General features: G+C 40.6%; 1 protein-coding gene and 1 long non-coding RNA gene across 2 annotated transcripts in view; one reads left to right on the top strand and one right to left on the bottom strand.

The window, feature by feature from the left end:
• The first annotated feature begins 2,167 nt into the window (after nt 1-2,167).
• LOC121154522 lies at nt 2,168-17,810 on the top strand. The gene is made up of 4 exons (XR_005883541.1): nt 2,168-2,191; nt 3,651-3,784; nt 15,814-16,014; nt 17,373-17,810. It is a non-coding gene; the product is annotated as an uncharacterized LOC121154522 (long non-coding RNA).
• Nucleotides 17,811-21,080: 3,270 nt separating this feature from the next.
• Nucleotides 21,081-27,716, bottom strand: part of ITGA1 (integrin subunit alpha 1) — a 137,017-nt gene continuing 130,381 nt past the window's right edge. The window contains exons 28-29 of the mRNA XM_040977525.1: nt 26,549-26,665; nt 21,081-21,211 (exon numbers count right to left, since the gene is read on the bottom strand). Coding sequence (XP_040833459.1) covers nt 21,167-21,211; nt 26,549-26,665 — 162 coding nt within the window. The 3' untranslated portion in view covers nt 21,081-21,166. The remainder of the gene's footprint in view (nt 21,212-26,548; nt 26,666-27,716) is intronic.

Below are 27,716 nucleotides of genomic sequence, written 5' to 3'. Positions count from 1 at the left end.
GGTTAAAAACTCACTCATCAGGGCAAAATCTACTCCAAAGTTATGATTATCACAGGTGGTATTTAAGAAAGCCCCGCAGGAGCACCAAGAAAGAGACACGGAGCGGTTACCATTCCTGTCCCCTCCTCCAAAATAGCACTGGGCGGGTTTGCATGTGAACCCGTGCTTCTTTGATTCGGCTCAGCTGTGACCATTTTCTTCCATTCTTTCTGTCTCAAGACTGGGAAGGGAAGTTCTTCATATATGACAAGTAAATATATACACATTTACTTACAAACCCAGGAAAGAAGAATATTAGTATGTCTTTAAAAATTGGTCCAGACTTCCAGTGACTGCTTTGGTATCATCAAATGTTCTGTTAAGTTTAAAAAGGTAGTTTTAGGTAAAGTATCATGAGCAGGTTTCACCTCTTTGTGGAGTACAGCTGTGAGCAGTTTGGGTCGGCTGGGGTACCATGACTGAGCAGCAAGGTGGTTTCAGGTGGTTTCAGCATGAATTGGCAGGCTCTAAAGTCTTAGATTCTTTAAGCCTTAACTTGATGCTTATCTCAACACTCAACATATCAGGGACCACACATTCTGGGTGTTGAATCCAAAATGTGTAGCCCCAGGTTCTCGCCCGTTTTCTTATCTGTCATTTCCTAACCCTACTTACTAATCGTGACAAGTCCTTGAAGGTAATGTTTTGTGACTGGTCATGGTACTCACCTGCTTACTAAGCCTCCAGCCCCATCACCTGGCAGCTCTTAGGTGTTGGCGGCTCACTTACCCTGACACACAACCCCACTCCTTGCAGAGTTTGTGCTGAGAGTCAGCCAGGTTTCAGGAAGATGAGTATCAGTCTGTTTCCCTCTGATTCACTGGGAAGTGAGTAAGTGTCTGGACAGACCTTGTTTGGGAGGCAAGATAGTTCCCTCACTGTGAGGCAGAATTCTGTGCTTTGTATCCGGTTGCTGGACAGGAATATGCTCCTTTCTTTGGTTTTGATTCTGAAATTAGCAAATTAACATTACACTAGGATGAGGTCCCGAATACATCAGGAGTCTCCCCCCTCATTCCTCGCCCCAACCCCTCCCCCCAGCAGAGGCAAAGAACAAACCCCTGGTTATGCTAACTGTAAGAGACAAAAACCGTTTACAAGTCCCTGCCTTAATAGTTCTAGAAGCGAACCTGCCCAGGGGAAGGTAATTGCTGTTGTGTGCCACATTCCGACGTGGAAGCAAGGAAGGCAGAGCTGCTCAGCGCTGGTCTCAGGGGCCCTTTCCGCGTTACTCAGGATCCCACTTCGGTTTCTGTGAATGTATTTTATCTGTGTTTAACGACATCAGAAATTAAAACAAGAAGGGGGTGTTTGGCCACATCCCTTAATGGACTGCATGGTTCAGGTCCCAGGTCTACTCCACTTCCTGTCCAGCCATCTGCCAAAGTGCACTCTGGGAAGAGGCATGGGTGCCTCAGTAAGTGGGGCCCTGCCACTCACGTGGGAGACTCAGACGGAGTTCCAAGCTCCTGGCTTTGCCCTGGCCCAGTCCTAGCTGTTTTGGGCATTTGGGAACTGAACCAGCAGGTGGCAGATTTTTTCTCTGCCTTTCAAATCTAAATGAAAAATAAAATAAAAAAATATTTATACATTCATTTAAAAATAACATCAAGTCTACTACATGTTAATATAAACAGCATACATTTTATGAATAACTATGCACAAAATTAAAATTCTCTATGGGAAGGAGTTCATTGTATTACATTTTGGCCAAAGCTTCCAATATTCAGCTTAAATGTAGGAACATGTTGTTTTGGGTAGCTTTGATGAGATTGTATAAATTATTCTGGTGTTGCAAATTTTGAGGGTGCTTATAAGAAAATGAAATCATAACTTCAGTTTGGCCCCAAAAAATCCATAAATATCCAGGGTATTCAAAAAGTTGTTGAAAAAGTACATTTTAAATTAAACTCTGAAAATTATCTTGGGCCAGATGTTTGGTCTACTAGTTAAAAATGCCTGAATCCCATATCACAATGCCCGGTTTGGGGCCCTAGTTCTGTGTTTGATTTCAGTTCGTTGCTGCTTGCATATCCTCAGAGGCAGCAGGTGAAGGCCGCCATGCCATGGCTGGCTTCCATGGGAAGCACCTGAATTAAGTTCCAAGCTCCTGGCTCCAACACTGACCCGACTCAGCCTTCCTGAGCATTTGGTGAGTGACTCAGTGCACGGACCCACATTCTGTCTCTATTCCTCTCTGCTCCCTAAAACCTAAAATGAAAACAATGAACATCTTTCAATTATGTTTTTCATGAACTTTTTAAAATAAGCCTCATGCATAGCTGGAAAAACAGAAGACATTCCTTTTTAACCCCAGCCCAGGAAGTGGTTGTTCCTTGAAGACTAGTTGCAATGTCAAGTACAAAACTTTGTCAGTGACTCCCTGATCTATGCAGTCCAAAGTCCTTAGTCAACTAATCTCTTTGTTGACCCTCTTTGTCTTTGTGAATATGCCGTGACAAGCAAACATGTCTCCTAGTTCTTTTATCAGTGGGAAATATCAGCACAGTAAAACATCCAATAAGATCTCAGGCTGTCATGACAGTGGCCTCCACTTCCCTCTAGTAAACCCAGAGAGGACATTCTGAAACCACCTGGGGTGAGGTAGGACCCTCCCTCTTGTATTTTCTCTTGGATCTGGCCAGGAAGCTAGCCGGGAGACATGCTTAAATTCCGCTCTGACCGCTTTTATCTCCACTCCCTGCTTTTCTTGGTTTATCTCATTCCCACTTGTATATCACCCAAAGCAGAAAGGTGTGCCTTTGTCGTCCAGGCCACCACCATGCCACCAGCCCCCACGTCTTTATCCCTTCCATCATCACTACTGCCATCTGTCCTCAGCACAAGCCCTTCTGCACTCTCACTCCCCTGATGGGCTCTTACCTAATCCCTCAGTGCTTCCTCCTCTTCTGGCTCCAGTCCACCTTACACACCGGCCATTCTAGAAGTCTTTCTGTAACACTGGAACAAGCTGTAGTACCGGACAATCTTTGGATGTCCACAGAATAAAGTCGAAACACTTCACTGTTTAACTCCCACGGAGCCCTGCGTATCTCCACAATCTCTCTCATCATTATCCCTTCTAGTACATTGCACTTCAGACCCAAGCCACTTTTTTCTTTTTTACTGGCTTGTGTTTTTTCCTTATTTCTTCTTCTTCTTTTTAAAATTTATTAGTTATTTTCCCCACTTAGGGTGTTTTTCTCCTATTGTTAATTTCTTGAAATTCTAATTGAAGGCTCCTGTCATATTTTATGTTACCTACCCAGCTTTTTTTCCATTCACTTACAGTTATTCTCCCTTGACTCTTGGCTCCCCTAGGGGTGTGTGTGTGTGTGTGTGTGTGTGTGTGTGTGTGTGTGTGTGTGTGACAGAGACACACACAGAGAGTCTGCACCTGTTCATAAAATGCAGATACCAGGGTGAGACACTATAAACCCGAGGCCCACCAGTGAGAGATCATTTTAATTCTTTCTTTTCTTTCTTCTCCCTGTCAGCTTTCTGCTGGCAGCCTTGTGAGATCTAGCAGCCCTTCCTTCCTATTTCAGTTCCACCCAATATGCCCGTGTCTCTGCCAATCCTTCTTTTTCCTCTTCATCTTGTTTCAGTAGGATTCTGCTCCTCATTCCAGACTGCCTGTAAGACGAGTCTCTCCTATTGGTTGGCCTGAAGGGCGGTGAACACGGGTTCAACCTGAAACTGGTTGCAGCACAGGGCTAATGCTCAGTGGCGGCTTGTTCCCCTGGTGAGTAATACACCAGCTCAGTAAAAAAGTTAATGTCTTCCTTTGTTAATATGAACTAGAGAGATCAGGAAGTTTATTCCTTAGAACTTGGAAAAGCTTGGGGAAGGGAAAGTATTGTTCACATGTCCTTAAGCGTTTTTACTTTTCCCCATAAAGAAATGTGTCAAATAATGAATGAAGGTTGCTCATGGTAGTCTGCTATTCTATTCTATTAGATGTTTTAATGAGAGATCTGTACTCTGAGTTAAACAGTAGTGAATTGAGAGGATCAGGGAAACCCAAAGACATGGGCAGAACCCAAAGACATGGGCAACAGCCCATTCGCAAGTCTCTTAAGCAGAGATAGCTAAACAATAACGTAATTCATTCTGTATCACCGTCAGGGGGTGTATGACTTCTTAGCTTTCCTCTGTAGATCGACTTGTTCTTTTAGGGCTCTGTTACTTGACGTGCAGAACCTTCAGTTTTCCATGACTCTGACTGGTCTGGATTCCATCAGTCCTCATGATAAGGCAGTAAAGGCTCATCTTCAGTGTGACATATTCATTAAAGAACTCAAGGTGACATATTCATTTCCCTTAACTCTTCTGCCAAGAAAGCAACTTTCAGTTCTTTAGATTGCTTTAAAAAAAAAGATTTATTTATTTTTATTGGAAAGGCAGATGTACAGAGAAGAGGAGAGACAGAAAGGAAGATCTTTCATCCGATGGTTCACTCCCCAAGAGGCCGCAACGGCTGGAGCTGAGCCAATCCAAAACTAGTGAGTCTCCCACACGGGTGCAGGATCCCAAAGCTTTGGTCCGTCCTCGACTGCTTTCCCAGGCCACAAGCAGGGAGCTGGATGGGAAGTGGAGCAGACAGCAACTGGCACCCCTATGGAATGCTGGCATCACAGGCCAAGTGCTCCCTGCATCATGGCACCAGCCTCATGAATATGTCATTTTAGATGGAGAAACATTTCCACATCAAAAACTCATACAGAGCCAATTTTGCTATTATCATTATTTGACTATCAGGCTAATGAACTTTGTTTACATATCAGAAGAATGAAAATAGTGACTCTGATAAAGTCCCAATTTTGGAACTTTATTTTTTCACATTTGTCTTCATGGTTCCTGAATAATTCTTTTCCAGACTGTCTTACTAACTCTTGTAATGCCTAAGATTGTTTCACTTGGACTTCATTTAAAAATCTTGCAATAATCTCTCTCTTTCTTTTTAACTTATTCACTTATGTATATTTATTATCTAATATGTGCACATAATTAGACAAAGCACTGTGGTAAAAACCAATACTGGTTATACTTACTAACCATCTTTGATAAGTGTGAAATGCCACTAACAAATATTGTTTTCAGTGTTTTGTTCTATGTGAAAACTCATGCTGCATATATGCAGAGAATACACATTCAATCTGATTTGTGTCATTAGGAGAAATGAAAGAACATGTGCATGTAGACACATTTTATTCTGAGTCAGAAATGATCTTTGTACGTTATAAAGAAACGGTTCAAACCATCATGGACTACAACAGATCTGTAGGTAAAAGAAAACGTTAGTCTGAGGGGAGCTAAGCCTGTAAAACCATATATTTTACATGGTGTACTACAGTAAGGCAATTCATTTTCTTCTGAGGTTATGACCCTTGAAATGTACAGTCATGGTGGCTTTCACACATTTGTAAACAGAGTGTCACTGAGGTCCTGCTGATGTAAATGTTCTCTTCTCACTGCTGCCACTTGCACCTGTTTGGGCTGCTTGCAATGGAGTCCTGGCTATGGTGACCTCTGTTGCTTGTGGATCACACATTCTTCCACATGGATGCAGATCCTTGCTCATTTCCATACCATAAGTGATGACATCATCCCAATCTGCTTGTGACTGGCCTGAAAACAAGGAGGGTATTGCCTCCCCTCAGACTGGGTTTCTCGTAGGAAGATCCTCTAGAAGGCAGAGTTCTGTCCAAGCATCGTACGTGGTCCAGTGAGCTTTGCCTGCAGCCGTGCCTTCCTGATGCTATGGTCTCCTTCACCCATTGTGGCAACTGTATGTATCTAGACTAGCAACATTGCCAAGCACTCAGATAAAAGAAAAAATACCATACCATGCATCAAAAGAGGAGTTACCATATTTCTCTTGACAATTAGTTGGGCTCAGGCATTTTTTCCTATTTCTTTGCAATTTGGTGTCAGTTTTTTTTTCTATCACCCACCTCCACCCCCTTTCCTAATGTGACATGACATAAATGACTAGATCCCATCCTGGCTTGGTGCAAGTTCCTGCTCTCTATATTGTGCACAGACACTTTTTTAAGCATATGATTTTAACAACGATTATGTGTTTTCCAAATGTTTCCACTGATTATCAGCAATATACAATAACCTGTATATATTTAAATTTATACAGTTTGAAAAGTTGTGGCATTAGGTATTTTAATTTGATTAAAGTTTCAAGTAATATTTCACAATTTTTTAAAGAACATGCATACATCATTGTGCATATTGCGTATGTGGGCATACAAGCGTTTGTATTTGTGTGAGTTTAGAGAAGATACTGGAGACATTCAGAGGGATTGGACAATGTAGATGCCTAGAGGGAGATTCTAACACATTCACACATAATTTGAGCTATGAATATTCAGGGAAGGAGCTATATTAAGATGATAGACAAGGTGTGAAGTTTAAGTATCCCAAGCACGCATGGGTAGAAAATGTTGGACCTAGGACACAGACCCAGTGATCCTGGTTTCCACTCCTTTCCCGTTACTTTGTTCTATTCTGTAGCCAAGGTATACCTCTCAGGTATAAAATCCCACTTCACACTCTTCAAAACTACTTTGTAAGGAAAAGATTCACATCAATGCAGTAGACTAGTCATCTACCATGTATGAGTTCCCATCCGCCTTGCAATGCAAACTATGTCAACAAGCTCCCTGCTTGACACAAGTTTCTCCCAAGGTCATTGTTGTCTGATAGGAAATATAAAGCAAAAAGAAAATTCACTATGATTTATGCCAAGTACCTTCCCAACCAACATGCAAACAAGTATAAAAAAAGGGCAAGGAAAGAACCATAATCACCCAATCCATGCATCCAATAGTATACTATTTAACAATAAAATGAATGAACAGCTGATATTTGGAATACGCAAGCACATGAGAAATGAAAATAAAAGATGAATATAAAAGGCTGTATGTTTTATGAATCCATTGGTTGACATTCATGAAAAGGCAAAACAAAAGGGACAGGAACCAGATCACTGCAGATGCTAGAGATAAGTAGAGGAAGTTGACTAAGATGTGTATGAAGCAATTGCACAGGGCTATGAAATATAATTTATACACTGAATGTCGGGATCATTCCATGACTTTGTACATTTTTCAAAACTCAGAATTGTTGACTTGAAAAGAGTAAACTTTAGAGTTTTAAAATTATGCATCAATAGTCATGAATTTAGACTTTAAACAATTCTAATTTTAAAAAAATGGAAAGGAAGATAAGCAAATGAAGTCTGGGTTACAGTAATGTTGAGGAAGTAACTGTGGTGGGAGTGAATCTTAGGATGCAATTTAAAGAAACAAAATGCCAATATTAATGCCACAATGTCTAGGAAAGGAAAGAAGAGAGACTAATTTTTCATATTTAATCACTTATTTAAGAGGCATTTCAACTTATCTAAGCACATTTGTCTGCCTTGACCAGAAATTGATAAAAGACAATGGATGTTCTTTTTATAATGATGAAAACAATATTTAAACATAAATGCCTCCTTGCAGAGCTTAACTCTAGAGTGCCTAAAGCAGTCACTTGCTCTTCCTCTCTTATTTCTTGTCTCCCTGGCCATAAGAACAATGCAATTTCATCTACATTTGCTGGGAAATTCTGATGTCCATTTTTATTTTCACCTTCAGTTGACTTCTAAATTCTGTGCCGTGAGAAACAGTCCTTTCTTCTTGCTAAGTAGATGTAGTCCCGCACTGCTTATTGAACATCTGTGGTGGCCAATTAGCGCATGGAAAGGAGAGTGAGGCTGCAATAGATGTGCAATGTATCCTGCCCTTTGGAAGTCGACAGCTTACAGAGTAAGATGCAATAAGAGCCTCTGCTTGGACATGGCTGGTGCTGCTCTGAACAATTCATGGAAGAGTTCCCCGGAAGCGGATGTGCATTCTGGACCAACGAGCCTTATGAATGAACTTACTTTAATGGAGAGGATAGATAGTGATGATCTAGCTGTTACAATGCCACACCTTGCTCTTGTTGGTAGACTAAACAAAAAAGAATGTCTTTATTTCATAAGGGGGATCATGAGGGTGAAAAAGAGTACTCCCGAGGCACAAGGGAGCTGTTTTCATCCCCAGTTCAAATGAAGATACTGCAGCATCTTCTTGCTAAGGATGCCAGTAGCAAGAGATGTCAGGGGCAAGAACTAAAGTGGCAGATGCTATTTAGTAATTGAGAAATTGTGTTCACAAGCTTAGGAATTTCCAGAAAGAATTAGAGAGGATTATTTTTAAGGACCAGAAATAGTATATTGCAGATTACAATAGAGTTAGTACATTCAGGTAAATCTGTAACTAATGCACCCAATCTTATTTGCTTTGGTGATGTGGTGAGCATATATGGCAAAATGCTACGTATAGAGTTAAAAGTCTACATATTTCCTCAAGGAATGGGGCAGACTACAACTACCACTAAATTCAGCAGTACGATGTAAGATAATTTCCTGGTGAAAGGAAGGCCTGAGATCAACAGCTGACATATTTATCTCACAGCCACAGTTCTGCAGAAACAGTGTGCAAAAACTCATCAGAAAAGAAGTACCTTTTGCTTAAGAGCATCTTTTGATAGTTCTTTGAGGTCATGGTAAGTTGCTTTTAGGTTTTCAGGGATAATATTCACTGCATACAATGGAGACTTGATGAATGTCTTTGAACTAATATTTTACTTTTTAAAAATCTGTTTTCATCTACTTGAAAGGCAAAGAAATGGAGCTCCTCGTCTCAATTTGTGGTTTACTTCCCAAATGCCAAATAGCTGGGGCTAGGCTAGATGAAAGCCAGGAGCTAACAACCGCATCCATGTCTCCCACATGAGTGGCAGGGACCAGGCACAGCTGAGCAATCATTTGCTGCTTTCCAGGAAGTGTTAGTAGGAATATGGATAGGAAGCAGAGGAGCCAGGACTCAGTGTGGCACTGGCGATTGCATGCACATGAACTTGAAAAGTTGAATCATCAATATCCAATCCCACTCAGCTTCCCTCCTCCTATGGACATTGCATATTGTGTTTCCCGTGTAATTAGAAATTATACGGCCACATTAACATGGATAATCTAGACATGGGCAGAATCTCTATAAGGAAGGAACTCTATGAGATTTGTTATGATTTTTATTTCTTTCTAAAGTAAAGAACAAAACTGATCTATTACCCATTGACTTCAGGATAGAATGCATATGTGATTGTCAGGAACTAGCTGGTGACCAAGACCAACAAACAGGTGAGAAAATTAGTTTCTAAGAACTGAATACAGTATCAGTTCAAAATACCAACAAACAGGCCTGGCATAACGGCTCAACTGGCTAATCCTCCACCTCTAAGTGCCAGGATCCCATATGGGCGCTGGTTCTAGTCCTGGCATCTCCACTTCCCATCCAGCTCCCTGCTTGTGGTCTGGGAAAGCAGTCAAGGATGACCCAATGCCTTGGGACCCTGCACCCACATGGGAGACCTGGAGGAAGTTTCTGGATTTTGGCTCTAGATTGGCTCAGCTCCAGCCATTGAAGCCATTTGGAGTGAACCACAAAAGAAAGATCTTTCTCTATCTCCTCTTCTCTCCTTAAACCTACCTTTCCAAAAAAAAAGTTTTTTAAAAGTCAACAATTACTGTTTTGTCAGAAAATTAAAATTACTTCAATTTATTTTTTGGTTAAATGTACACATATATGTTTTATTATAGGGCTTGTTTCAAGAATGTTTTTTAAAAAGAGTATGCGTCAAAATTTAGTCCAATTGACTGGATTTCACAGGCTATATAATCTCTTCCATTTTATGTTTTATTTTTTAACATGTTTTATTTGATCACAGCTATTTTTTATTATTTTCCTCCCCTCAAAATGGGCCTGCAAGTGGCATGCTTTTGAATCTCAGGATATCAGTATTTCTGAGTTTCATACTTGTATATGAATGAAGAAGAAATTAGGATTCTAAGGTCATTTTCTTTTTCCTCAGTTCTCTGCTTCCAGCTCTGTGTGAGTGATGAGTAATCTGTTGATAGTCTAATTCTTTTTACTTTGCACACAATAGCTTTGTCTCTTAGGAAACACATATCGAAAGAAAAAAATTAAAAGCTGAATCTTTTAAGAAAAATAAATGTAAAAATTCAACTTTAGACAAATTAGAAAGTTTAAGTAGAACATCTTTTGGAAATTTGGTGACACTGTAGAACCAAGCAAGGTTTAGAACTCTCCTCTCGGCAGTGAGGAGTCAGTTTCTGTAGCTTGGACAGAGAAGCAGAGTAAAGAAATCGGCTATTGGCTACAGCCATCATCTGTCTTAGCAGAGTGTGGAGTGCTCAGTTGGCTGCCTGTGGGTGTCGATCGGAGTGGCCCTCCTCCAATCCTTTGGCAACCCGAATGGAACAAAAGAGAGAATTTGCTCTTTCTGCCTGACAACTCGAATTGAGACGTCAGTCTTCTCCTGACCTCAAATTGGGACTTAGGCCATCCAAGCCCCTGGTTCTCGAGTTTTCATGCTACCAGTACACCGTAAGTTCTGGTGTCAGCCCGTCAGACTTGCCTGGGAAATATACACTGGCTGTCCTGGGTCCCTAACCTGCAAGAAGATCAAAGGACTTTACAACTCCATAAGCACCTGACCCAATTTCCTTATAAGAACTTTCTGCCTGTGTCTCTAATTAGTACAATCTGTTACTTCTGGTTGTCTGGGGTTCCCTGACTAGTAACACAGTTTGCTAGTTCTTGCATTCATTTGTTAATTTTGTATTAATTCAGAAAAACACTTACTAAATGTCTTCCATACGCCAAGTCCTACAAAGATAAATTGTAGTGTTTCCCTGGGCGTCTGTGTTTTCACTTCTTGTCTAGTGACATCTCCTCAAGTTCCTGCCCATGAAGAAATGGCATTGCAATCAGAATTTTATCACTATTTTTCCTCCTCACATGTTTTAAAATTTTATATAAAGAGAACAGATTTAATAGTATTTCATATATCAGTCACTGCTGGCTTGATAGCCTTGGACTCCATTGGTTTCAGTTGTATCCTTTGTGGAACAGAAAGAAGAGCCTTGTCACCACCTTGGTGTTGCCAATGTGATGAAAAGACCTTCTGTTGGAAACATGCCTAGCTGCATGCCTGGCATGGAGAGGCAGGCAGCAGAGGCCAGCTTCCTCCAGCTTTTTTGCCTCTCCCACTAGGAAAAAAAAAAGAGGGAACTTCACTGCTCCACGTCAGTTTCATCCCAAATGGCCTTCTTGCACTGTAATCCTTTACATCGTCCCCTTCATATACTCAGAAAATGAACAAGCCTCCCTTCTAAATGTACGATCTTCATTCATGTGTTCACTCACAGATAAACTCACACATGCATACACAGAGGGAAGTGCTTGAAGACTAGCAGGACAGACAGTAGTGAGATCAAACTTCTAAGCACTTCAGACAAGCTGCTGACAACACCATTTGTAAAGAAGATGTGAGGAGGAAAAAAATGGCAGTAAAACTCTGATTTCTATGCCATCTCCTCATGGGCAGGAAAGTGACTCATCTAACAAAGTGGGAAAGTAGATCTGCTCTCAAACTCTGCACTAGCTGAAATCTGCAGAATTACCCATGCTTTAATGAGGAAGTGTATGGCATGGCTAGGAACCAAAGCAGGATCTGAAATGTGAACAAACGTAACCAACGGTACATGGGTGAAACGGAAGAGAACAATGTCAGAGTAAAGCAAAGGATAAAATAGAAAAGAAGAGACTCAGCATGAAAAGGCAAAGAGCCTTTGGCATTTTACCAAGAGGGTAGGAGTCTGCTGTAGCTAATTTCCAGTTTTACTAATCACATCCTGCGGCCAATTCTAGATACTATTCTTTGTCTGCCAGCATGAGGTGTTTCCAATCTGGTCTTTGGCATGCCATTCTGAGTTGTGCTGTCTAGAAGGATTTATACCACACATACTCAGGTTTTAACATTCTACAACACAGCTGGGTGACTATTCTATAATACCCTAGTACGCATTTTCTGAGCAAACACAAAATAGCAAGAGGAAGTGATGACAAGAATATTATAGCCTCATTGATTCAATCAATGTGAGTTGCCCAGTATACATTGTATGCATGTATTGAAATGTCACACTGTATTCCATAAATAAATTGTTAGAGTTTAAAAAATTGTCTAAATGTTTAGGAAATGGAAATGTTCACCTGATTCAATCTTTGGCGTGTTTACAAAAAATTAAAAAGGTCAAATTCACTGAAAACTTACTTCATGTTCCAAACACAAACAGAACCAAGGCTCATTTTGGGTTAAGCTATGCAAGAGATGATTTTTTAAAATGACCAAACCAAACAAAAATTTGATATTTCACCTTTAACTCGACTTCCACGCTTACTTTGAAAAGAAATACTAGTGTGTTTATTTGGTCAAGACAACAAATGTAATTACAAGGACAAGGTATAAAAATCGATGCCGAGATCCTGCTTTTGTCACCAGTGCTGTGTGTTACTGGCCTTCTTCATCACTGTCTTTCATTGGAATGCCCTGAAGCCTTCCTCCCTCTGAGACCGAGGCAGAGGCTTCCTCCTCTGTGGGGCGTCTGTGCAGAGTATCAGAGGCCTTGCTGTTCAGGGTTCCTTCTCACACTTCCTGCAGTCGGAAGTCCCTGTAAGTTTTCTTCACAATCTTGATGAGACTCTTCAGTTGGTAAATATGAAGCTGGAGGTCTGATCTATCAACCAACCATACACAAATGACTTTCATGGAGCTGCTGTACCATTGATCAGATAACTTCTCTCTGTACATTTCCTCATTGACTTTCTTGAAAAATGTCCTGGTTTTGCCAAACAAATATAATATATGTGTCTGCCAGATCCATTCCTGGTTTTGGGACATCAACATATTTTGCAGCTGCTTTGACAGTGAATGACAGGATATATGAGAAGAAAGTGCCTTCATCAGACCGTGACAGCTTAGACAACACGCCTTCCAGCACTGAAACAAACTTAGATACCAGCAGTGAAATGATTTCTTTTACAGCGTTGTCAATCAAATCATCAATTTTTGAATGGTACTGTTGCCATTGGCTACCAAACTCCTGTCCTCCATCCAGAGCAGAAAGTTTATACAGTCCAGGACTTGCCAGTCAAGCACTTACTACAGCCTGGCATATGACCAAACCACACACATCTATGGAGTGTCTGGTGGCTTGGATGTTGATGGCTTGTAGTAGTTGCCCTTTCTTCTTGCCATTAGTGTAGGAACTGGAGGCCACGCAGGTTATGCAGCCTCCTGCACATCAGTGTTAGCCTGCAGATTCAGAGAGGTGAATACAGTTTGTCTTAAATAAGTTCAGGTGTCAAGGAATGCTTGAAGATATCAACGTTGACCCAAGAGAAAATCTAGAATATCTTTACTTTTAGTGGAAATCCCATTCATGGAATTGTACACACCTTAGCACTCATTTTTTCATATTATTCTTTCAATACATATTTCTTTGACTTTAAAGACAGTCTCTTGCAGAGGGCAAAGAAATGACTTTATTCACTTCATCTCTGCTTTTTGAATGTTGAGACCATTTGCTTTTAATGTAATTAATGATGTGGACAGAGCTAAATTTGTGATAATGCTTTCGATTTTCTTTATATTTCCTGTTTCATTTGCTGTTCTGCTCTTCCTTCAAAGTTCTCATTCTGCTAATGATGGAAATGTAGCAATGCCAAATGTTCCGTTTCTGGCAAAAATTCTTTCTCTTGGATTACTGATAAAACATTCCAGTTAACTTGAGAAAAATGGAAAGTAGGTGGTAATTATCACTCTTTGGCCACTAAAGCAAAGCTAGGAAGTCATAATTATTACAAAGTCCCATGTTCTTTGTAATTTCAAACATGCAATATCTGATGCTATGATGATGACATTTTAAATTGTTTCACAGCATTTTTCAAATTTTTCTCCATGTTTATTATCTCATGTTCTAATTGCTTTTTTTCACTGATTTAAAAACTGACATTCATTTAAATAACACAAATAAAATAAGAGAAACTACCTCCAGTCTTCTTAATGAATGAGTTGCTCCTACTTGAGTATTCCTTCTGATATCTGCCTATGATTATCACCTTAATTTTACACCTGATCTTAGGCAAAAAGCTGAGAGGCAATATCACTTTAATTTTATAACAAGAGTACACAAAATCATCCCAAAGATCAAGGAATGAAATACTGGGACTATACTCTTGACTCACAAATGATAATTCTGTACATGTGTCATTTCTTTTCTAGTGAATAATATATCCAAATTCTCTTTTAAAACGTTTCATTTTAAAATTCTGATCTATTTGAAAGACAGATCGAGTGAGTGAGAGAAAGAAAACAAAAAAGACGAGAGGACTTTCCCATGTTGATTCACTTTCCAAATGCCTGAAAAAAGCTAGGGATAGATTAGGGGGAAGTGAGGAGCCCAAAATTCCATCTGGGTGTTCTAGTGGATTCCTGGGAACCATCATTTGCTGCCTCCCTGAGTGTGTCAGCAGGAAGTGGGATTAGAGGCAGAGCAGCCAGAATTCCAGCTGGCCCACCATCCTGGGATGTGGGCATCCCAAGGGGCAGCACCGTCTTGTGCAACAGTGCCTACTGGCAGCTTCCCAAAGTCTGAAGAGAAAGACAAACTGCTTGTTTTCCAGTGAGGAAGAAAAGGTGAAGCACCAGTGACAGCCCTGCTGAAAATCAGGTGGAAGACCTTACAAATAACCTGGTCATAACTCAGCCTGTCTCCTCCATAAACGGTGACTTCCCTTTAATCATATAAATGTGTTATTACTACCATAACTTCTTGTATTTTCTTCTAGCACTGATACATTAGTGTAGATGAAGACAACTTTTTTTTTTAAAGGCACATTTTTGTTACCTCACACTAATCCAATCTATTATTATCTAACAATGTATTATTGAGCAGCTCATTGGGAGACTGTATGTAGTTGCACAGATTTTGTGGTTTCTGTCTCGAGTTTGCAGAAGACTAATCACATTGCTGTATCTTGTACAGGAAACACCACAGACCTGATTTGCTTTTTGGTTTTTCCTTTTAAAGCATCAAAGTTGAAACCAGCTAAAGAGCTAAAACAAAACAAAACAAAAAAAAGTTGAAGCTGTGGAAGTAGTCACATTAATTTTGGATGAAATTTTGGATATTTTACATTACAGCAATCGCATTCTTCAGTCTGTCTTTATTTAACATACATTTACCTTGACGTAAAACACGCAGCTGAAGCACAAGATAAGATATAATTACACAAAATAAAAAGCCTCTGACCTCAAAGCATTGTGCAGGATATGCCACACAGTCGGACATCCAAAATGCTCTTTTGCTTTCTCAGCTACTTCTAATTATATCAGATTAAATGACTTTTACCTGAGAACCGATTTCTCTTAAGAACTGTGTTTAAACTGGGCACAAAAGAAGTTAGCAGAGTCAACAAAAACCATGCTTCTTTGTTCTTGAATGCAATCAAACATTTGCTTCGAATGAGTCTATTCAATAGAAGTCTGATTTGAAATGCAGACACACTTGCGTTGTTCATTTAGATGAGTTCATATTCAGATAAATAAAAAAAGTGAACAATGCTTTATACTTTACATTAGTCCATGCAAACCATTTTATTGGAGTGAATATGATAGAGCTTTCAAGGCAGTAGTTAATTTATGCAATATTTGTCTTTTTAAAACATGGATACACTTTCTTGTACTGTCCGTGAACAATTTTACAGTCTTGCAGTAGTAACATATAGTATGCCATTTTCTTTACAGGATAATATTTGCTGATAAAGAACTCCCTTTGGTGCATCCTGAACAAAGCCAAGCAGTATCTCAGAAACAGAACCTTCAATCTGCGTCTCCCACAAGCGAAAGGCTCAAAGTGAAGAAGCTCTGAGATGTTGCTGCCTTCCATGTCTGTTCTGAGGCTGAAGTGTACTACACTCAGAAAAATCAGCCCTGGCGAACTTGGAGGTAAGAATCCCCTTTTGCTTTCACTTATCAGTGATCAAGTATGAGTGTTAGCCTTGTGGGTGAAACAGCTGACGGCATCTTCGTGGAGTGTTAAGGAAGTTGCTATAAAAGATGGTTTTATTCCCCCATCACCTCCCTGCACATTTTGTGTTTCTGTCAAGGCACAAGATGTTTTAGGGGCAAGACAGGGAGTGCGCTACCTGGCTCCAGAATCTAGGTGTCGTTTCTCCCTTTCTAGGCTTTTCCTGTTTTTTCTCACGCATTCTTGCCAGTCACTGTCAAAAGGGGACTGCTCAATTGCAAAACTGTTTCCAGTGTCATTTGGGAAATGACTAAATATTTTGTCCTCCTATGTGCACAGATGAAAGTGAAATAAAAGACTTTCAGTACATGGTAGAAAAGCTCTTAAAATTCCACTCTAGTTTTATTTGTTTTAAAAGGATGTGATTTGTAAAACATTAAAACCAAATGAAATCATACTTTAGAGTGTCATTGGTCCCTAATGTATTATCACAAGTCCCATGATTTGTAAGATTGAAGGAGTTTTGAATCTCCATTTACCCACAAATATAACATGCCACCACCCTGGGGCCTTCAAGGGGCTTTAGGGCAAAGAATAGCTGAGGATGCTCCAAGTCAAAACTTGGAGAATGGGCACTTGGCCTGGGGACTGAAGTGCTACAGTGCATCTTAGCAATTGCATAATAACATTGATTTTCAGCTGTGATTCTGCACTCCAGCTTCCTGCTGAGATAGATCTGGAACGCAAATGAACAGGTCGATAGGAGCTCTGGGTGTGTCTGTCTATTTCTCTGTCACTCAAATGAACAAAGCAAAAATAAACAAAACTTCCAAACATTCCACTTTGCAGTTGAGAAGGAACCAACTGGGCAGCAGGAACCCAGTCCATCTAAAAGTATGAAGATGATTCTCCAGCTGGGGGCAGTGGTAAAATCAAAGCCTTGTGCACAGTTCTAAATTCCTTATCTATTAGGAAAATGGTTTTCCATATGTCAAATAGGGGGATAACTCGCCCCCCTCCAAAAAGGTGATCACTTAGCAAGGAGTCCAAAGTTAGAAGTTAGGAGTGCAAGGGTGGCGGCGGTGGCTGTGCAGCACTTAGGGAAAGGCATCCGGGAGTGAAATCTCTCCTTCCTCCCCACTGGCACTGCTGCTGGTAGTGTCCATACTGTTTGGGAAGGTTTTAAAGACACTGCTTCTCTGAGGTACATTCCACTTTGTCCTTGCTCCACTGTGCCTGTAGAGTACTGCTGAGGAACCAAGGACCACTCCTGCATAAATGATCGATTAATTTCCAGCAAACACAACATGTGTTTTAAGAACAGATTTTCCTCCAGTGATCTTCTTGACCTGTTGCCTGGAGGAGAAGCCTAATGCAAGGGACTGGAGAAGTGTTGGAAGGAAATCAAGAGTGCATGGAGACTTTCTCACAGTCAATTGCCGGAAGGACTCAATTTGGACATTACGTGACTTATCTGGACAATGTATGACTTCAACTGGCAGAGGAGACTGGCTGGGGGGCCCCTGAGACTTGCCCAGTTTTCTCTGTGTTCTGTGCAGTAAGACCGGCAGTCCACACAGTGTAGATTTACAAGTGTCCAGCAAAGACGTTACTAAGGGGAAAGCACTCCCCCGGGGAGCTTTGGGGGCACCCATTCACGGTGTGCATGCTGTGGCCCTCGGGAGAAAGTGTGTAGGGTTCCTACCACTTCTACCACTATCTCTCTCTTCTTCATTTTGGTGCAACTTTTTTCTTTTTATTTTTTGGTGCAAATATTTGCCTTCTAACTATCCTAGATTTTGATTTTATAGAAAGCAAGAGAGTACTTTTATATATGCAAGAATAAGCATGTGTGAGCAAATATAAACATTTATAAATAAAATGATGCCTAAGCTTCCCCTTTTGCAGCAGTATTTCTTTCCATGAGTTCCCCTTTCCAGCGCAGTTAGGACAGAGGAAACCTAGAGTTCAGAAGAAAGAAGTTCAACAAAGTGGATTATTGCATTTTTAAAATGAGGTCACGGAAGTTAAATCGTTTACTGTGCTGGACGTGGGACTTTGGAGTTCTTGGGAAAGCGAAATAGCTTCTCTGTAGTTCCTGAGTAGGTCTGATTTGCACGATGGGCCACTTTTTGCTATTTTTTTTGCTTTCAACTCATTCCTTCTCATGCATGTTTTTATCTTATTAAGTGAAGGTATAATTTTAGAATTGAAACTCAAGAATGGGGAACTACATACTATCATGTCTACTGCACTTGATAGAATTAGCATTTAAGCATAATCTGAAATATGTTTATACTGTATGTGTGTTTACATATATGTGTGTATATATACATATACACACACACATATCTATATAGAGAAAGCGAGTGAGTGAGCAAGAGAGAGAGACTTTATCTATATAGCACGTGACCTGTCTCAGTAGTGTGCTGAAGCTAACTCTCATTGTTCATAAGATTTGGCTAATATGTTTCCAGGAATTTTGCAAGCTGGTTAGGGGCATGCTGGTAATTTGAAAATGGCTATAAAGAGAATAATTTAACCATGGAAATTGACAGATAACAGAAACCAAGAATTATTTCCTCCAGACACTAATATGCCAACATACGACTGTAGGCTTGGCTAGGAAAGGGACTGGAACCTTGGCTCCTTTCACAGTGCAAAGCAATAAAATCAGTTTTTCAAAATACCAAAAAGCAAGAGAAACAATGTTTCACAATTTAGCAATAAATTCAGAGTTTTAAGCATGACCCACTTTCCTTATTAAGCATTTAAAAATACAACAAGAGTCTAGTATATTTTTTAATCATTGCATACATTTTGGAGCATTTGTACAAAGCTAATTTAGGATATGTGTTTACATGTGTTTTAATCAAAACCTTTGCAGTTACGGCTTTTAGATAGTTAAAGGAATGTGAGCTAGGCCTAAATCTCAATTAAAATGGAAAGGGGATGAATCCACCTTTTCCTTCTGATGTGGTTTATGTCTTTTTGGTTTCTGTAAACTCTCATGTGTTGTTACTGCTGTATTTTGTATTCAATTTGTGCTTGTATATATGTGCACATATGAACACACACATGTCCACAGATCTAAACAAATCATAGACATTATGGAATTGGAATCTCTTGTTCATCAGATACTCTACTTAATAACCAGAAAACTTTGTTAAGAATGATGCCAGGTTTGTCAATAGCTATTTAGTCTGGCCAGAGAGGGTTTCCTCTCTTTCTAAAAAGGTCAACATGCTCTTGCTTCTGTTTTTCCCCTTCAGTGCGTTGAATTTGAACCTGCACGCTCATGGTGCAGGGACTGTTTTGTGTGGCAGTCACAGGTGCCAAGTATGGGCTTCAATTTATCTGATTGACTTCTAAGAATGTGTTGAGATGGGGGCAGGGCTGCTGCCAGGCTGGCTGTCCAGCTGGCTTGGCAGCATGGTGACCGAACCAGACACACCCTGAGTTTCGTTGACCTAAGTCAGTCCAAGTGAGAAGAAGGATTTCTGAACCTACAGAGGGGTAGGAAGAATGAAGTAATTATGAAAGCAGCCATTTCTGAACGAAGATTCCAAATCTTTAAAAAAGATAAACCTTTCATCTTGCTACAGATAACTTTGCCATCCCCCCGACCCCCAGGCACATCCACTTGGCCTTCAGGCTCCTAGATATGGAGAGTCAAGAGGTAGGCTGATTCTGAGACACCAGAGTTCCTTGGAAAACTGTTCTAAGCAGTTAAATTAATGGCATTTCATCTCACTGTTAATTTGCTGCTTTGAGAAAGCAAATTAAAATTTGAGAAAGCAGATTGGGATTTTCTGAACAATTACATGTTTTGACAAGGGAAGAAACGGAGTGGTACCAGAAATATCAGCAAAGTTTACAGCAGTGGTTCACAGGTACAGCCATTCTACATTCATTCACTGTTACTGTCCTAAGAAACACAGTGACCTGGGAGCTTATGAAACAAGCGGAACCGAATCGACTTCAACGATCACTTCAAGAACAAAGAAGCACATACAGAGATGTTAGGCCTTTCTGGGGTGGGATCTTTCCAACCTGACACTGTTTCCATTTCTGGGCTTCTGTTTCAATTTTGTTCCATCACACTCAAAAGCAAGCTGTAACTGCTTGGTAAAATACAATACTGAAATGGAATTCTGAAAGATGAAAACAAAAAAATAAGCATACTCTCACAGCTTCAGGCTTTGAATGAACCCTGTACCAAGGAGTTCAAGAGACTCCTATTTTAGGCTACATCCGGGAACCCCTCCCATTCAACATCTGCTCAGCAAAGAGGATTTCAGTGGCGACAGCCTACGCTGCCACGTTCCGTTCAGCAATCATTTTAGCATATCCTTCACACAATTTGGCTTTTCATGAAACATTACTGTTGCAGCACACAAAAACGCTATTTTTCAGTATAAAAGAGTTCTGCATTTAGACTTCAATATCAAAATTAAGCATTTTCTATAAAAACTTAAATTAACCCATTCAGTACACTTATTTTTAAACTAGGTATCTATTTTGATTTTGTCCTGGATGGAAGTTCTGTTCAACTGCATTACTTTTCCATCATAGTGGAAAAATACACCTCTCCAAGTACAGAGTCCAACACAAAGATGATGATTGAAGTCACTGTGATTGTACTCCGTTTCAGTCCGATCTATAGACGGACTCTATAAGGGGGAGTTTTTCCCACTTGAACTGGAAAAAGTAACTTTTTCAGATAATTCCTTGCTTAGTATTTACAACTGCTAACTGAGGCTGAACCTGCACATCCATCAGGAATCGAGGGAAATGCTTAATTTATATTATTTTGAAATTAAATGTTTCAATTATCATATAAATTCTTATCCTTAAATATTTTAGATGTATAGGTTATTCTTTAAAACACTTTGTAAGGCTCTTAAATACTCAATAAAAATGAATATTTAAAATATTTTTCATAAATTTACAAAAAATATCTTTGTGATACTTTCTCGGATCAGCTTGATCTGTCATTTTTTCCAAATGATAAATCCCTGATGGAGTACACAGAATTATGTGACCTCATTTCAAATTTCTTGTCACATATTTGAGGCAAACCTGAGGATACTTCATTGATTAATTGCTATTTTTCTTTTGTGTAATATTTTATTTCTCCATTTTCTTCTTTAGCGGCCTTTTGAAGAAGCCAATCTGTTAAAAAAATACAAACATAACACAATTACTTAGTTTAGGTAATAAATGCTTCCATCTTTGGGTAAAATTTCATAATGTATTGAAAATTTTAGGCATACACCTAATTAAGATGGTGGATAACTGTCTTTTTTTCATGAGCCTATTAATATTGGATATAAAAAGAAATCACATTTCTCAAACTCGTATTCCATTTTTCACTTTTCCATTGGTCAAACGTTTCATGCCCTCCAGCCAACAATTAGGACACACAGGAACTTAGAAGGCCTAGGAAAACATTCTGTGGGACATACATGCAAACTTCAGTCAGCTGGCTACCATCTCTTCTTTGCCATGATGACATAAAGTTTTCTCTTTTTCCCTCACTGATATGAAGTTATTTCTTGCAGGAGTGAGAGAAATGGGTTATCTCCTTAGAACTCTACCTATGGGATGCGTAAGAGCCATCCTCTTTACATTAATAAAAATTAAAAAAAAAATAACGTCGGGTTATCAGAACGGGATGCTAGCGAGACTTGGGAGTTTCCTTAGCAGCTTCAGATGTGTCAGACTATGTGCCTAGGAAGGTCTGATATGAAGAACTTTAAGGAAAAAAAAAAAAAAGACTGACTTCTTTGAAAGGCAGAGAGAGAGAGAGAGAAGGAGGGAAGAAGGGAAGGAGAGAAAAAGAAGCTTCTACCCTCTGGTTCACTCATCCAAATGGCCGTAACAGCCAGGGCGTGGGGAGGGAGCAACCAGGAGCTACGCGCTTCCTCCAGCTCTCCTAAGATGACGCAAGGACCTAAGTGCTTGGGCACATTAGTAGAGAGCTGGATTGGCAGTGGAACCGCCAGTGCTTCAACAGGTGCCCACATGGCACAACAGGCAGTGGTTTAACCAGTTACACCATGGTGGCGGTCCCTGCATTTTGAAAACACTCTATCATTTTGACATGAAGACAGGGAATGGACTAAAATTTCACATGGTGATGAATGTGAATATTTCATTATGCTTTGTCATTTGGGACCTATTCAAGTTTATAGTGTTACATTTTTTTCTACTATGAAGAACAAAAAATTAGGTAGAGGAGGGAAGGGTCCTTTGCATTGATCTAATCTAAAATGCTTTCTTTTTACAAAAAGAAAATTATAGATCATTGAGATACAGTTTTCAAAAATTTGCATTTGTCTCTGTGTTTTGAGAGTGGGCTATAGTGAAACTGGTAAAGGCAATGACTGAATTTAAACCATATGGTTACTTTGCATAATTTATCATAACTTCTTTATTTAAATTATATAGATACTGCACTTTCAACAGAGGTGAACCTGAAAAGAATCATAAATTTGTCAGTTTTACTTGTCTCAGATCCCCCTTTTTTGGGTCACTCAAATAGTTTTGGACACACAAACCATTCAGTCCTTTAAAGTGAGCCTGCACATCTTCAGTAAGAACAGATCAGACAAGGCTTTATCAAAGCAGGTGGTATATTTTCCAAGATCAGATGAGATCGGGTGTGTTCAGGGTGAATTGGCCGTGGATGAAGGTGGTATATTTTAAGGTTCTTTTTCCTATTCTGCCTAGCTTTTAGTCATCTTTGTTACATTCTTGTTGCTTCTATTCAAATTTCCTTTGCGTCTACACATCCAACATTATATTTTAAACTTTCTTTTATGTAAACTTCCACTGGGGCGATTTTGCTAGCAAAACTGCAGTGGCAGTGGCAGTATTAGAATGGAGATCCAGACACTATAGTTTATTGTTGGAGAATGAACTGGGCCAATCTTAGCCAAAATTTGAAATGAAGTTGTTGTTGTTGTTTTCAGTTGCTACACTTTCTTTGTGTCATTCCCGTCCCATGCTTCCTTCCCGTATTTGTTTAATGATCCGTTTGTTTTGTATTCCTTTAGCGATAAATGTGCTGTTCCTGTAGCCAAGTGCATGAGTTTAAGTCTCAGTTCCACTCTTGCTTCTAGCATCCTGTTCTACACTTGACCTTGGCCAAAAGGCTGAGAAGTGACCCAGCATCCTGTTCTACACTTGACCTTGGCCAAAGGCTGAGATGTGACCCAGCATTCTGTTCTCGAGCACCCTTGGAGGCAGCGGGGCATTGCTCAGCCGGCTGGGTTCCTGTCACCCACATGGGAAAGAGAGACCGAGTAACTGAATGGCTTTGGCCTGGCCCAACCCTGGCCGCTGCAGGCATTTGGGGAGTGAACTCAGCAACTGGAGACTTTCTCTTGCTCTCTTTCTCTCCCTCTGTCGCTTTCCACTCTTCCGTCTGTCAACTAAATAATATGAATAATTTAAAAAATATTTCTAAAAACATAAAACCTTTTGTCAAAGGTTTTGACTGAACTATCTCTGGATGAATGTAAGCTATTAATGAATATGATTTAGAATAAATATTGAGAGCAGACTCATACTAATGGTGAGGAGTTTAGCATCCTCTACCATCCCCGTCTCCACAGGCATGTGTATATTGCACGAGGAGCAACGCCTGTTTGACGCCATCAAGTTAAGAGAGGCATGTTCCACTTACTCAGTGTTCATTCATGTACTGCTACTCGACTCTACCAGTTACACGGCCCAGAATGGGTGTCTCCTCAGCACGGGGGCCCTGTCTTACATTTAGCAATGATTTAAATCTGTGTCCTCTAGACATCTCTTCCTATCAAGCATGGACTATTCTGAGTAACTGTTAGGATTTTTGTTCAGCTCTAATTTCGATCTCATATGCAATGAAGACAAAGACGCGAGCACTTAGTCTTTTGACCTAAAGGGCATCTTTTCTCTGTTTCTGACATAGGGTCCTACTCCAGAGCGTCCCAGTGAGCTCCCGGCCTGGAGGGACTTGGAAAGAGGAAGAAGGGGTTGTAGCCCTGACGTGTGTTTGCTCCAGATCGTGTTTTGTTTTGTGACAAGTGGCCTGCTGTTGAGAGAAGCTCAGCTGTGCTTCCTGCAGACCGAAGCGCGCTCGGGGGAGCTCTCAACGTGACTACAGCACGGAGGGGCCGTAATGGTCTCCTGAGCATCCAAATCCAAGCAGGGACCCTCACGGCAGAGCTTAGTGCTGTGTGTTTTGGAGAGTTCCTGACCCTCTGGAACAAAACCCAGTTCTTCCAGCTCTAGAGGAGACAGCCTTTCCCAAAGCCTGTGGAAGGCCCACTGCTGGGACCCAGTCACTCTCCAGCAAGCAGTCATGCAGACTTACCTAACCTCCCTGTTTCAATGTCTTCACGTATAAGATGTAGTTAAAAAAAAAAAAAAGTGGTGAAAGGGGTTGCTGTGAGGACAACAGAGTGACAGGAGTCCAAAAACAAACTAACTGTGGGCCTTGGTAACTGTGCTTAATTTTGGTGCGTCTGTTTCTTACGTTTGTGAAATGAGGTTCATGTCAGCGTCTACCTCGCAGAGCTGGTAAGAATAAATGGGAATGCTCAACACAGAAACGGTGGAAACAGTTCCTGGTGTGTAGTAATGACTTGGTGAGAACCGAGTCCCTTCCCTCCCGCCACGGGGCTGGGGTTCTGAGCCCCCGCGGAAGCGGCCGAGTAACTAAACCTAGTCCGGACAGCCCAAAGTCTGTGAAATGACCTTCTTTAGTGCCCACGGAGGTGGAAGAAGCACCAGGATAATGTGTCAACACAGCATTAACTGGATGCAAAAATGTTTATTTTTGCATTTATGCTTTTTCTTTTTTTAAGCTAGTGACTAAATTTTCACCCACTTGAGTGAAATAGTTATTTTCAACAGAATAAATAGTTATTTTCAACAGAACTGAGGCCAGAAAAAAAAATCCCATGCAACTCTCAGGGCTGGTTTTCGTCTAAAACTCTAGGGACAATATAAGAGAATCAAGAGCCATACTGGAGGAGATGTCAGTAACTCGCTCTACTTCCACATGGCATGTAAGAAAACCGCCTCTCACAGTTTAAGTGCCACCTTGACTTTGTTAAGTCAGGCCTGCAGTGCCACGGTGTGGCAAAGACAGGTACTGCGGCGCTGCCGCTGTAAATCGGAAGAAATCACCTGGATGTTCGATGAGGTGCAGGATTCTTGTTGCGGGGCTTTGCTGGAGAAATGTCACAGATTCCTGCTACTGAACTAAGTGCCACTGGGTTACAACCTAAGCACATATCTCATCTTCTTCTCGAACACGAAGAGGAAGTTACTTGTCATCAGGATACAAAATAGGAAGAGTTGGTAATTCAGAAGGAGAGAAACTTGGTATTTAAATCATTTACTAAATCACTGGCTTGCTCCTGTATGAAATAAATAAATATGCAGGCGCCGTATGTGTTTCTGACACACTTGGGTTAATTTAGCTTTACATAAGATATGCAGAAATATTTGAAAATAAATGCCAATTTGACTTTAACTGGCAAAGATTAAATTATACTTTTAAATGAGATTTTGTTCTTTGTTAAATGCATTCTAAAAGGTATAATTTGTTTGTGTATCTTAACAGAAACAAAATGCCTCTGTAAATGACTAGATTTAATGGGAAGCAGGAGGTGGTGGAGTTTTATAAACGTGCCTGAAATAGGATCTGAAACTGGAAGATTTCCCTTGCATCAGTTATGTAGTAAATCCTTTATTGCACAAAATGTCTTCTTTCTCCAGGCTCCCACATTTGGACTGCCTTAGCCCCCATCTGTTGCAGCCTTTTGGGGAGTAAACCAGCAGGTAGAAGAGCTCTTTTTAGAGACTGATTTTATTTATTTGAAAGGCAGAGCAATAGTGAGACAGAGAGAGAAGCGGACAGGTCTTTCGCCGGCTGGTTCACTCCCTAAGTGGCTAGAACAGCTAGGGCTGGGAAAGGCCAAAGCCGAGAGCTAGAAGCTCTCCCCAGGTTTCTCACGTGGGTGTTTTGGGGTCCAAGTACTTGGCACTTTTTTTTGTTTGTTTGTTTGCTTTCCCAGGCACATTAACATGGAGCTGCATTGCAAGTGGCATAGCCAGAACTGGAACTGCTGCCCATATGGGATGCCAGCATTGAAGGGGATGGCTTACCCATCCCCTGAGTCAGTCTCTTTTAACAAAGTTTCTACTTTTCTCGTAAAATAGCATGTAGTTATTTTGAAATTTCAAAATATGAATGTGCTGTCTGACGGTCCATCTAGGGGCCCTCCATGATTTTTAGGTATATTTATCCCAACACAGATTACTTTTTTTTCTCCCTTTGCAAAATTGGGATCAAACTGCACAGCACGGGAAATAAAAATGCGTTTCGTTTTATCACAGCCATCATGCACACGTGCTTCATGGCTGCATAACGGCACGTGCCGCCACTTGGGTAAATCTTGATGAATTGTACCAACTGGCTCGTCCCGACTGAAACAGGAAGTCGGTGCTTACCTTCCACAGTGCTAATATGAGCAGCATTAGCAGCAGCAATCCAGCAAAAGCACTCAGGAGGATAACCCACAGGGGCACTCTGCCTGGTAAGCCGTCCTTGGAGATCTGAATAGCAAGCTGAAAATGATTAAACAGGATCATGAGCATTGATGGACACCCGCCAGACCCCTCGGCGCACGCCGCTCTTGCAGGCCGTACTTTTGTGACAGTGTGCTTAATCTGACTACTACATAGAGAGAAAACATTGAGTTTACAACTGAAAATGCCCAGCATCTCTTCTAAATCTCTAATCATGTCGAATGTATCATTACCAATAAAGTGGTTATAGCTTCACCCTTCAGAAAGTGCTGCATCAAGAGTTAAGTGTCTGAGTAGCAGAATGATGGACTTATGACTATTTTGAAGGACTGTACTATTGTGATAATACAGAGGAAACCGGTGGGGGAGAAGGGGTTTTGGGGAAGGGGACAGCCTAGAGCCTATGGAATTATATCATAGAGTAAGTAAACAAATAAATTTCAAAAGTGAGTTAAAATGTCAGTCAACTTGAATGCTCAAGACCAGGAGTGGATCTGTTTAACTCTGACAGAGCCAAAGCATTCCATGTTTAATGACGATTTAATGGACTTTACTACACTGCCACAAGATCACCAGTTTAGGGTGCTACATCATATAGGTCGCCGTAGAAACACCTGAATAGGTGTCTTTATTTAAATGGACTTTGTTGTTTTGTAAACTGAAAGTATTTTCATACAAGCAAAAGCATAAAGCTCAAGTGTATGCATAAATGCATATCTGTGTGTATATTCACTGCTGTGCACTTTTTAAAATGTGCTGTGTTTTTTTCCCCATTTGATTTCTCTCTTGGTGTCTCCTAACTGGGTTTCAAGCACAGCTCTGAAGTGGGCAGCTTTCAACCTCTGTGTGCGGTGCTCAAGCCTCCACGCGGCCTGCTCTGTGGCCTAGCCTTTACATATTTTTTTTTTTTTTAAAAAGAAGGCTCCTTCAGACTAGATAGCAAAAGCTCCACATTTAGTTTTCGTCTTTAACAGCCAGCATCTCCATGTCTCAGCCTGGAGGGAGGGTGCGGCTGAGCAGGGAAAGGTCAGAGGGCAGGCAGGCGGTAACTTCAAAGGTCCATAGCGAACAAAATGAAAAGTAAGTTTCT

Source organism: Ochotona curzoniae, unplaced genomic scaffold, assembly GCF_017591425.1.
Source record: "Ochotona curzoniae isolate NIBS_2020 unplaced genomic scaffold, NIBS_Ocur_1.0 contig_2754, whole genome shotgun sequence".
NCBI lineage: Eukaryota > Metazoa > Chordata > Mammalia > Lagomorpha > Ochotonidae > Ochotona > Ochotona curzoniae.
Note: the sequence above shows the minus strand (reverse complement) of the source record. Positions and strands in the feature narration are given on the sequence as shown.